Source organism: Rhodofomes roseus (assembly GCF_022264815.1).
Source record: "Rhodofomes roseus strain CIRM-BRFM 1785 chromosome Unknown C8Q71scaffold_12, whole genome shotgun sequence".
NCBI classification, from domain to species: Eukaryota; Fungi; Basidiomycota; class Agaricomycetes; order Polyporales; family Fomitopsidaceae; genus Rhodofomes; species Rhodofomes roseus.
In genome coordinates, this window is record NW_025952968.1 from 1,073,905 (window position 1) to 1,086,915 (window position 13,011).

The window sequence follows — 13,011 nt, forward strand, 5'->3', positions numbered from 1 at the left end:
GACGTTCAAGCCTGCCGCCGCCTGCGTTGAGTGCAGCGGCGGCGAAACCGCGCTTGGGCGTGCTCTCGCTGTCGGCCGGCGGAGGCGCTGCAGGAGGGGTGGGTAGGTGGGCGGCGGCCAGATGACGAGTGGGTAGGGGCGTGGTATACATGAGCGGTTGACTGCGCGAGTGAGCAACAGGAGCGAACGAACATGACGTTCACTTGCTTGCCTGCAAAGTTCGCACTTACCTGTACTACTTATCACTGCCGCGCCCCAAATTTTTCGTCTCTGCCACCCTCGCATCCCTGTCGTGTTGAGCACATATTCCTGCTTGCAGTGTCGGGCTTGAGCGTCGAGCTGTAGAGTGGGTGGGGTGGTCCGAAGGCGGCAGGGGCTGAGAGGACCCCTGTCAATTGGGGGAGAGGCCTGATCCCAATCCGGACAAAATCCGGCCAATTTGAGGGGGTATGCCTGATGTAATCCGGACAAAATCGACGTTCATGAGGGCGGAGGCCTGTGTCAGTATCCGGACATGTTCCCCCAACCTCGCGAGGCCTGATCCTATCCGGACACCTCAACCGTCCGTGTAGCGTCGCAACACAGCCTGAAGCTGACCTACACGTCCCGTCGGCGTCATGACTTCCCTGACGTCGAATGCCGAGCAGCCATATCACGCTGTGCGCGACGAAGACGACTGGCATGATCATTGTCCAATAGCCACCCCATCCGCGCACCGTTGGTGCTCACTTGCCCGACTATTCACCATGGGTTACATGGCTGACGAGGCCTGATCCTGCAATCCGGACACCGATCCGCTCGTACCAAGGCCTGATGCACAGTCCGGACAGCAGCGGAAAATCCTCCCTGATGCCTGATTTAATCCGGACAAATCTGGACACATACGTCCGGACAAAAATGCCAAAATCTCGGGCGGCAGGATCAGGCCTCCCCACCAATAAACAGGGGTCCTGGGCTGAGTGAGACGATGGTGGAGGCTGTGAGTCACGACTGCAGGCGCAGGTGCAGTGCTAAGCGCCTCAGCCACCCACTGACGCGCGCTCACCACCTTCCTCTCGCTCCCTCACTGTACTTCACCACACATCTGCCCTCGGCCTCAGCAACCTCACCGTTGTCTCGCCTTCGCTTCTCCAGAGCCTTCTTAACGCCTACCTCGAGAACATCCGCCCGGGCCCGTCCGTAAGAGACGTCGGCTCGACCCGCCACGCGCCCCACGATCGCCTGGCCCAACAGCCGCAACGAGCTCCAGCAATGCGCAAAGAACACCGACGGGGTGCGAAGAATGGGCACGAAGGAAGGAAATGATGTTGCGGCTAAACGGCAGAGCAATCGCGTGAGTACGCTACTTGTCGTCTCGCGACCTTGCCTGACAAGCACGGTCGAACCAATGCCAGCGCATTCGTGTCGCAGCGACGATTGTAACGAAGGCGTGGACGCGAACACATCCGCACAGGTGGAGGCATGCAGAAGCCAGGATGGAGGCCCGCCGAAGATGAGCACGTCTCTAGCTCGAGAAGCCAGGCCGCTGAGCACCAGCGCGCCAGCCCGATGAGCCAGACACGCGCAAGCACAATGTCATGGTATGACACGGAGGCCCCGTATTTTTACTTTGTTTTATCCTATTTTTGCTCATTTCCTATGGACTTGTACAATACGCTGTACGGTAGACTTCGCCTGGAACGGCTTTCTGACTAGCCACGTGACACATCACGTGCTAGGGTTTGTCTTGTGACTTGTTCATCATGTGGCCTTGCTTATGTAAATTATCATGTGCCCTGCGGCAGCGCCTAGCCACCTGACTCGTTCTGACTCGTTCTGACTCATACGTACACATGACCTCAGTTCTCGGATCCAGCGTAGGTAGACCTGCCCTCAACCTAGCCAGTATATATAGGGTCCTGTACGCTGCCTAGCACTCCAGCTCGTCCTCTTGGAGTTGCTAGGTAAGCACTTCACATTGTACTAAGTAGAGTGCAATGTAACTAACTTGGAGTTGCTAGCATTGCGTTCGACGCTGTTAGACTGTTGTTGACCTCAGTCCAACACCTTGAGGTCAAGTGTTTCTGTTCCCAGTTCTGTTTCTAGTCGCGTCAGACCTAGCTCCGCGACATTAGGACGAGCTCCTACATCTTCTTACCTGACACGCCGCAGTTGGCCGCGTCGTCACCTAAACCCTTAGCATAGTACAGAACTCCTAGCGTTGGTACCCCGTGCGCACGCGCATAGTCACACGGAAACGTAAGCGCTTGGGTTACATCCCTGAGCCCTGCATCTGGACACGGCCCTACCATAGGCTATAGGTCGGGTGTAGATTTACGTGGAAGTCTTGGTCTTCTAGACCTTGGGAGGCTGTGAAAAGCGGCAAGCGGAAGCCAAGGTTAGCGCCACAGAACTCGTGTTTCTGTAGGCAGACAGGCGCAATAGGTCGAGGAGACTGAGCGTATCCAAGGCAGTCAGCTTAGCTACGTTGCGTGAGCTGTCGAAGCGGTTCCTGGAACCTGCGGGCTATACCGTAACAGGCATAAAGCAGCCAGCGGATTTCTGTTGAGTACGTACGCTTGTGCTCTAAGAATCCTGTAATAGGATAAGGGTCCTCGGGGTCCCTCAAATAGAAGTGTTAGATAGCCTTAATCCCAAAGAGACGTGATACGGGGGTTAGGCCTACGGCGTCTCCGAAGGAAGAAGGTTGTCCAGTATTTCTGACACCCTGGATTGCGACGGTCTTCGGCACGTTTACGACGTCCAAGACAACGAGGATACATACGTAACCCTCGCCGGCAAACTATTTGCGTGCAAAACCCACCCCTGCCCGAACAGGTATACCAACACCTATCGACGCAGTACCCGATACGTGGAGTGCACCCCCGAGAACGCAAATCTCGAAGAAGAATCGGATTTCAGCGAAGAAGCAGCTGAATCCTCTCACACTCATATCCCTCCGGCGCAAGAAACAGCGCCCGCACCTCCCCAAACAGAAGCACCTCCCCCGCCAGTCGACGTCGACGACATGGCAAACGCAATGACCGGCGCCCAGATCTTGGAGATGATCCAAGGTCTCGCCCAAGGCCTGCAGCAGACGCAGACAACGCTCGGGCAGCTGACCACGCAGGTCGCTGCTCTCGCCACTAATTCGGGTCGGCCCTCCGACAACAAAAGCACGGTTCAGCGCCCGGCTACCTACTCCGGCCAGTCCAGCCCGGATGCCAGACGCTTTGTGGCTGCCTTCTCCCTCTACGCGCAGGAGATGGGCAGCAAGCTCAACACGCGCGTCGGTAATTTGTGGCAGCGTGATGATCAGCGCTGGGTACGATCGGCTCTGTCGTTCCTGACAGATGAAGCGGCGGTCTGGGCTACGCCCTACATCGAGGCAATGGTGGCTGAGAAGCCTGCGTTCACGAACTGGGATGCCTTTGTCACGGCATTCAAGCTGCGGTTCGAGACCCAGGACGAATCAGCGGACGCGAAGAAGGCCCTTCGTGAGCTGTATCAGGGCAAGCTCTCAGTTCCGGAATACGCTGCGCGTTTCCGTGAGGTCATGGAACGGACTGGTTACTCGGACGGTGACCTTCGAGATCGCTTCTACGAGCATCTCAGCAACGACATCAAGGACCTCCTCCCGACGACCGAGCGCTCTACCAAGACGCTCGATGAACTCATGTTGGTCGCTGCGGACTTCGACACACGGCTGCGTCAACGCCGTGCCGAGAAGGCCCGCGAGACTGGTAAAACGTCGAGTACCTCGTCGACGAGTACCCCGGTCAGGACAACAGCGGCTCCGTTCGTGATCAGCAAGGATCCGAACGCGATGGACATTGACGCAACGCTGCAGGCGCCGAAAGGCGGTAACGGGAAGACCCGGGCGGACTTCCTCAAGGTCATGGGCGGTCGTTGCTTCGGTTGCGGCTCCAAGGATCACGTCAAGCGAGACGGTGGTCACGAGCGCGACGTCTGCGACTGGTGCGGTGGAACTGGGCACAAGACCCCGGTATGCCAAAGACGGTTCCTCGGGTTGCCAAAGAAGGCAACGGCAGCTGCGACGTCTTCGACGTCCTCTACGGACAAGGAAGTGGATGAGATCTTCTCTCCGGAAACTTCCTCGTCGACAAGCGAGGAGAAGACAGTAGCAGCCACCTCGCAGATGACCGACGTGGTGAACGCGATGCTCAAGCAGCAGGCTGAGCTCGCAGCGCAGATCGAAGCCCTCAAAAAGGCTTTTTAGATCGACCACACGCTACCGTGGCAGCGGCGTCGTGGTCGTGGGACAGATGTTGGCGTTTCTTCGGTTCTATTCGCATAGCTAGTTGTACTATACCAGAATCAGAGCTTCGAGATGTACATTTACGTATTGATGTATCGGTCTCCGGAAAACGTCGAGAAAAGCAAGTAGCTGCCATGATTGACTCAGGCGCTACGGGGTTGTTCATTTCTTCTCGTTTTGTACTAGAAAATCATGTAACTACCGTTCCTATGAAGCATCCGATTGTTTTGTATAACATCGATGGCAGTAAGAACAAAGCTGGTAGCATCACTCACTACGCTCGTCTTAGATTACAAGTAGGTAGCTTTGATGAGGTGTGCGATTTTTTAGTTACGAATCTGAACAAGGAAGATATGATACTGGGTATCCCGTGGCTAAGAGAAGTGAATCCTAGCATCAACTGGAAGGAGGGTACGGTCACGTTCAACGAGGAACCGCAGGAGCCGGTTTCATCTGAGAACGATGATCTCCCCTTTCAGAAGATCGCCGGGACGAGGAAACTCCGGCGCGAATGGAAGAAGCGCGGAGTCATAGACGACTTGGCCGATGAGCTCTGGTGCTGCGCAGGTGTAACGTACTCAACCACGCTGGCAGCCCAAGCCAATCAGCAGAAGTCCAAGAAGACCTTCGAGGAGATGGTGCCGGAGCACTATCGAGACTTCGCCAAAGTCTTCTCGGAGGCAGACTCGGAACGTCTTCCCGAGCACAAGCCGTGGGATCACACGATCGACCTAAAGCCAGACGCGCCCGAGACGCTACGGTCGAAAGTGTATCCAATGCCGGTAAACGAGCAAGTGGAACTAGACAAGTTCTTAGAAGAGAACCTCCGGAAAGGCTACATTGTGCCTTCCAAGTCACCGATCGCTTCGCCTGTCTTCTTCGTCAAAAAGAAGGACGGCAAGCTCCGGATGGTTCAAGACTATCGTAAGCTAAACGATGTCACGATCAAGAACCGATACCCGCTCCCGCTTGCTACCGACATAGTCAACCGGCTACGCCAAGCCAAGTACTTCACGAAGTTCGATGTCCGCTGGGGATACAACAATATCCGTATCAAAGAAGGTGACGAATGGAAAGCGGCGTTTGTAACCAACCGCGGACTGTTCAAGCCGAACGTCATGTTCTTCGGCCTCACCAATTCCCCAGCGACATTCCAAACGCTCATGAATTCCATCTTCGTCGATCTCATCGCCGCTGGAAAAGTAGCTGTATATCTAGACGACATCCTAATATACAGTACGGACTTGGATGAACATCGCAAAGTAGTACGCGAAGTTCTCCGCCGGCTACAGGAACATGACTTGTTCCTGCGACCCGAGAAATGCGAATTCGAGCAGACGAGCGTCGAGTACCTAGGCTTGGTAATCTCGGAAGGAAAGGTCAGCATGGACCAAGTCAAGGTCCAGGCGATCACGAGTTGGCCGGACCCCCAGAACCTGAAAGCACTTCGAGGGTTCCTGGGCTTCGCCAACTTCTATCGCCGGTTCATCAAGGACTTCGCTAAGACAGCACGTCCTCTGAATGACCTGACCAAGAAAGACGTATCCTGGCATTGGGGGCCAGAGCAGAAAGAAGCATTCCAGACGCTTAAGGACGCGTTCACGTCGGAACCCATTCTAGTCACATGGGAACCCGACCGTCCTACGCGCGTGGAAGTGGATGCTTCCGGGTTCGCGACCGGTGGAGTTATCCTGCAAAAGACGGCAGATAATCTCTGGCACCCGGTTGCGTTTAGGTCACAGTCGATGGCGGAAGCCGAGCGCAACTATGAGATCTACGACCGCGAGATGCTAGCTATCATCAGAGCTCTCGAGGACTGGAGGCACTATTTGGAAGGCCTTCCGGCCCCCTTCGAGATCATCTCCGATCATAAAAACCTAACGTTCTGGCGAACTTCGCAGAACTTAGGACGGAGACAAGCTCGCTGGTCGTTATGGTTGTCACGCTTCGACTTCACGATGACGCATAAACCCGGAAAGACGAACACTCAGGCCGATCCCCTGTCACGTATCCCTTCACTCCAAGTCACGGATGCGGAGGATAACCAGGGTCAGATCGTGTTGAAGCCTGAGCGGTTCGCGGAGATTTCTGCTACCCTCAACGAGCCAGAATCCCCACTAGAAGACCGCCTTCGTCAGGCTAGCGAGCGCGAAGCTGAGGTGCTTACCGCGCTACGCGAGCTCCGTGAGCATGGCCCACGTCGATTGACGAACGGACTCTTCGAATGGGAAGAAGACAAGGGTATCATTTACTACAAAGGGAAAGTCTATGTCCCTGCCGACGATGGGCTGCGCACAGAAGTCTTACATCAGTGCCACGACGCGCCCACGGCAGGACATCCCGGTAGAAATGGAACCCTTGAGCTGGTCAGCCGCCATTACTGGTGGCCAGGAATGGCCAAGTTTGTGGAGAAATACGTTGCAGGATGTGACAGGTGTCAGCGCTACAAGCCAGCAGCTCATCCGCCGGCTCAGCTACACCCCCTGCCCGTGCCTAGAGGACCGTGGACTACGATGGGCGTCGATCTGATCACTGGATTGCCACTGTCCAACGGATTCGATGCCATAGCCACGTTCATTGATCTCTATGGCAAACAAGTGCACTTCATACCCACGACCTCCACAGTAGACGCTTCGGGTATCTCCGATTTGCATTATCGTGAGATATTCCGGCTGCATGGGATCCCCGACGAGATTGTGTCGGATCGCGGTCCGCAGTTCGCCGCTAAGCTAATGCGCGAACTGTACAAGCGGCTAGGAATCAACTCGAGTCTCACTACGGCCTACCACCCGCAGAGCAACGGACAGACAGAGCGCGCTAACCAGGAAGTCGAAAAGTACATTCGACTCTTCTGCGATAAACGCCAAGACGACTGGTCCCGGCTTCTCCCAACCGCCGAGTTTGTAATCAACTCGCGCGTTGCATCGGCTACGGGAAAGACTCCCTTTGAAGCCATGTATGGGTTTACGCCGGACTTCACTGTCCCTGTGGGTAGGAAAACAAGTATTCCTGCACTCGACCAAAGATTGGCACTTCTTGCAGAAGCACGCAAGGAGGCAGAAGCAGCACTTCGTCTAAGCAAAGTCGCGATGGCGGATCAGGGCAAAGTCAAAGCCCCGGTGTTCAAGGTTGGCGACAAAGTCTGGTTAGCCGCCAAGAACATCAAGATCCACCAAGCAAGTCAGAAGCTTGGGCCGCGACAACTCGGACCTTACGAAGTAACCGAAGTCCGAGAGAAAGACGACTACGTGCTTAACTTGCCGCCTGCGCTCAAGGTGCATCCCGTATTCCACGTGGATAGACTATCTCCCTACAAGGGTAATGACGTCAACGGACTCCTTCCTCAACCACCCGAACCAGTAGTAATCGATGGTGAGGAAGAGTACGAAGTCGAGACCATCTTGGATTCCCGGTTCTTCAGATGCCAGCTTCAGTACCTAGTCCAATGGAAGGGCTACGGTGCGGGAGACAACAGCTGGGAACCCGCCAAGAATCTCGAACACGCCCAGAAGGAAGTAGCGGAGTTCCATCGGAAGCACCCCAATGCACCTCGCAAGATAAACGCTGCTCTTTTCGACGGAATCGTGTGGCGATCTCCGGAGAATATGACGGACGTCGTGCCCACAGACCTGGAATGGGAGACGGGGCGACGTGTTGGGATAAATTCGTCGGGACGACGAGTCTTAGGAGGGGGGTAATGTCATGGTATGACACGGAGGCCCCGTATTTTTACTTTGTTTTATCCTATTTTTGCTCATTTCCTATGGACTTGTACAATACGCTGTACGGTAGACTTCGCCTGGAACGGCTTTCTGACTAGCCACGTGACACATCACGTGCTAGGGTTTGTCTTGTGACTTGTTCATCATGTGGCCTTGCTTATGTAAATTATCATGTGCCCTGCGGCAGCGCCTAGCCACCTGACTCGTTCTGACTCGTTCTGACTCATACGTACACATGACCTCAGTTCTCGGATCCAGCGTAGGTAGACCTGCCCTCAACCTAGCCAGTATATATAGGGTCCTGTACGCTGCCTAGCACTCCAGCTCGTCCTCTTGGAGTTGCTAGGTAAGCACTTCACATTGTACTAAGTAGAGTGCAATGTAACTAACTTGGAGTTGCTAGCATTGCGTTCGACGCTGTTAGACTGTTGTTGACCTCAGTCCAACACCTTGAGGTCAAGTGTTTCTGTTCCCAGTTCTGTTTCTAGTCGCGTCAGACCTAGCTCCGCGACACACAACGGACGACTTGCACGCGCCGAGCAAAACCCGGATAGCGCAGACGTGGGAGACGAGGACCTCGAAGGGAAGATCGTAGGGGATGGGCGCTGCGGGCGACACGAGGTCCTGGATGGGTCACCGGCACCGAGGGAGAAGACACCTGCGAGAAGCTTGATGGACAGCGAGTGGGTGGTCACCAGGCGAGCGGGTTCAGCACGAGTGCAGACACAGTGATGAACACGAGAGACAACCGTGGTGCACCTACGCCTAGTGAGTACGAGCGATCCCAGCGCGTGCGCGTGCCAATCCGCTAACACAAGACTTGTAGGAGTTAAGCTTCAACACAGCACGCACGGGCACAGCCGGTATGGGGTTGCTGCACGCCGATGAGTCAAACCCAAGCACAGCACGGCCTAGTCCACCGAGGAGGATCACACGATGACCACAAGCCCACCAAGTACCCGCTGTGCACTGGTACGGCGCACAAGAGCTGACTGAGCATCAACCCGGTAGGCCCCATCCCGGTGCGTAGAGGCCCGTTGAGGGCGAACGCGCCACACCCCAGTCCGAGAAAGGATGATGCCACCGAGAGTGTGTCCTAGTACTTCGATGCGCCCGCCGCTAGCTCCATGAGCCCGCCGCATCGAGGACGACGGAGACGAGCATGGCGAACCCACCTAATGGACAGGAGCACGCCACGCAATATGGCCTGCAAGTGCCAGGGCAAGTACGAGGAGAACCGCCGCCATGATGTACACGAGCTTACTGTGTAGCGTACCGCGCGAGCCTACTAGAGTGTATATAAGTGCTAGTGTAGCTGATAGTCAATTGTCACATTCACGAGCAATATATCTGAGTGCTAAACATATGATGTCTGGTACCTCTGAGAGTCTGACACATTGTCTGACCACTCTGGACCACTCTGAGACTTTCTGAAGATGTCTGAGAATTCTATCTGACAACAACAATTTTCGAAAATTCGACACCTTGAGGACTGGCCAAATGAACCGTTCTGATGTGATCTGAAGCGTTCTGAGCGCTTATGAAGCCCCTGACAGGGCCTGTCAGAGGAATTGCACGAAAACCTGATGTCGTTCGGGTCTAGATGTGCACGCAGCGCCAATAGGTGCTCACGTGTATAAGGTTGCCGTGGGCTGCGCTTCGAGTTCGCTGGGGCCAGCTTTGTCGCTCCGCGCAGCAAAGTGTCTAGCTGCTCTTTGTCTCGGGTCCACGGGATGCCGTGCAGGATGTGCCAAGCACGGATACCCATTACGTAGTTACGAATCGTATCTGCACTGTACGCGCCGGCTAGATCGGCCACGAAAGTCTGCAACAGTATGTCGCTGACCGGCGCACGCTGCTCTTCCGGAACGCTGCGCTCGTCGCATACCACGTGAAACGTCAATAAGCCTGAGCCATAGACTTCGAGAGTCGACTCGGCCCAGGCCTTCTCGAAGACGGACTTGACGCGCGCGAGATCCTCCGCGGATACGGCCACAGGGAAACCGCTACGATCGACCGGCTGTCGGCTGGTTACTGGGAGCCAGAGGCGAACTCGGTCGCGCGCGAGACAATGGGGCCGCAGCGGGGATGATGCCAAGGGAAGGTGAGGAGGGTATGGACGCGGTCGTGCCTGAGACTGCGGCTGTACCGGCAGTGGGATGCACCTCTGCCGTTTAGGCGTCCCAGTTGATGTGCTGCCAGAGGAAGTCCTCGGCATCATGCTGTTTTGTCTCGTACTCGTGCTGGGTGAGGCCTGCTGTGGAACCGGGGAGGGCGGGCTCCCTGCTAAGTTTTGCGCGATGGGCGAGGGATGCGTGATGGAGTCGACCAGGTCCATCCACGACCGCGTCGTCAAGGAAAGGCTGGATATCGTTGGGGATGGGGATCGGTGGGAGGAGAAGGTTTGCAGGAGGGTATCGGCCCCGAGAGGGATCATCGGCTGGGTTGTGGCCGCTTGGGACGTAACTGAGGAAGACCTCTGTCCGTCGTATCGCGAGGGAGCGGTGGGTTCGCTTGAACACGTCGTTAACGTGCCTATTCTTACTGCATCCTTTCCTCCATCCGCCCACGACGCCCATGTTGTCTCCGAAGAGTCGGATACGTCGTGGGAGTTCTTCAATGGCCAGCAGACATCCGACGAGTAACTCGAAACCCACCGCCTCAGCCCATCCGATGTCTCTCCCGTCTCTGTTCCACCCCGCGCGAAGGGTCCATGCTCTCCAATGGACGCCAACGACGATTGCGATGCCGGTTCCTGAGCTCGCATCTGAGAACGCGTCGAGCCTGACAATTGGGAACGGACCCGGGATGGGGCGCGCGATTGACGGTTGAGCGAGGGTGTCCAGCCACCAGTCCAGATCAGCGGGGGTTCCTCGAGGAGGGGTACGTGGCATGAACGGGTTGTCGTGAAAGATGCCCAGCATAGCCTCCAGGTTAGTGAGGTAACATCGCCCGGCGGGGATGACCAAGGAGGCGTGGAGAAGCTTGCCGTACAGCTTCTGGACTTCCTCCAACGTGTGCGTGCAGTGTCCGGGGGCTCGCCACTCGGATATAGCCAGGCGGTACTTCGCTGCTTTCGCCGGAGGGAGGGATACTTCCTGGGTTTCCAGATTCCATAGGAAGCCGGTGAAGGGGAATTCGTGAGAGAAGGGGACGTCCTTCTCGATTTGCCAAGGGATTCCCAGTTCCTGCGAGACGGCATCGATATCTGCCATGTTGCAGGAGTACCGCGCGTCTTCCGGCGGACGCTCTGAAGACGCAGATAGGTCCTTGATAGGGAAGCGCATGTCCTCGATGAACTCATCCACTCGCCCGTCCTGCAACCGGTCGCCTCCATACCATAATCTGCCTCGATCTCTATGCTCGCCACCGTGAAATTCGATCTGTTTTCGCCACTGTTCACGAGCCAGGTTATATTTGCAGATGAATTGTCGCAAAATTCTGAAGAACGTGTGATCATCAACCCACTTCGCAATGGGGCCCAGACCTCTTGAGCGCATGATGTCTGCTCCCGCGTCTGCGACGCCTCCGTAGAGCCCCGCATTTGGAGCGGCTCCGAAGGCAGCGTTTGAGTCTGCCAGGAACTGGTCGTCTGCGGATAGCCGTACGACTGTACCCGGCCACTGTGACGGATCCAGTGGTACCGTACGATATGCTTCTGCCACATCTCGAACCGCGGCTTGAGATCCGGGGGGGAGGCGACTACACAAGAGACACATCGCTGTGAACGTACCCCAGGTGCAAGGGAAATTGTCGGACCGAAGTGAATCGTTGATTGCCGAGTATCCATCAGGAAAAACCGTGCCTACATAAGGTCTCATCAGAGGTCATTTACAAGACATCTTAGGAACGTATAGGACACAAAAGACATAAAATGCTACATAAGACCAAAACATGGCACTTAAGACAAGTCCCCGTCTTATTGTGTCTTTGATATTATGCATAAGAGCACTAATGTACGCAATAAAGACATCTTGTGTCTTATTCAGTCTTAATTGTGTTGTCATTTTGGTCTTTAGTTGCCCTTATTTCACCTACAATATGTACTTCAGTGGGCGTGCTGAAGTACAGTTATGTACAGAATTAAGTCTGCTGATGTCCACTTATGCACATGTACCAGATCACATCATAAATATTAGCAGTGCGGGTTGTTGTACAACATATACAGACACATAACTACTGGTATAGCACGATCAACAGATAGGCATAGACTCGAGGTCAGACGGCGCCGGGATGACGACCACGGCTGAGACAGGCAAATAGTAGTAGAGGGGGAGTGGGATACGTAGCAGGCACGCACGTCTGATGTGTAGTAGTACAGAGGATGATAGATATAGTAGCTGCAGGATTGTCGTATGAGTAAGTGTAGATAGAGGTGGTATGGGCATAGAAACACTTGCCTTGGAAATGGGCCGATTCTACTGCTCCTGCCACGCGAAACAGACAAAGTTGATGACGTTCACGGCCTTGATGCGACAGGACAACTACGACATCTTGGTGATGTACCTCTCGCAGTGAGATACAAAGAAACCACTGGACACTGACTGACTTACCACTCATTGCCGAGTTCATCGACCTCACGCTCGCTGCTGGAAGTTTGCTCCTGGGCCTTCTTCGCGCCGGACTTCGATCGCGACGGACGTGACGGTCCACTCTCTGCGTTCGCTGCATCCTTCGATGATCCAGCTGCAGTCTTGGACGCCGCAGGAGTCTTTGCCTTGCTGCCTGATGCCACGGCTGGCAAGGTGACGTTCAGCTGGTCGAGGTCGATAGCCGCACCGCCCACACGTTCCCCATCTTCTTCCTCCTCCTGGTTCTCCTCCACAGCGTCCATATCACCATCCTCATCCCCTTGCATCTTCGACCTACGTCCCTAGTGAGCAAACCAAGCCATATTGATTGCGAGAAGTTACCTTATATACGACCAGATTAGTGACTGCGTCTCCTGAAGGTACGGCTTGTTATTCATGTACTCCAGTGCACTCATCAGGCTGTCCCATCTTGAATTGCGCCCAACATTTAGTATAGATA

General features: G+C 55.2%; 1 protein-coding gene across 1 annotated transcript; it reads right to left on the reverse strand.

Moving 5' to 3' along the window:
- Positions 1 to 12,529: 12,529 nt before the first annotated feature.
- Positions 12,530 to 12,838, reverse strand: C8Q71DRAFT_724488 (uncharacterized protein; the record flags this gene model as incomplete). Its single annotated transcript, XM_047921638.1, has 1 exon — positions 12,530 to 12,838. One exon carries the CDS (start codon positions 12,836 to 12,838, stop codon positions 12,530 to 12,532), a length of 309 nt encoding a protein of 102 aa, XP_047778316.1.
- Positions 12,839 to 13,011: the final 173 nt, after the last annotated feature.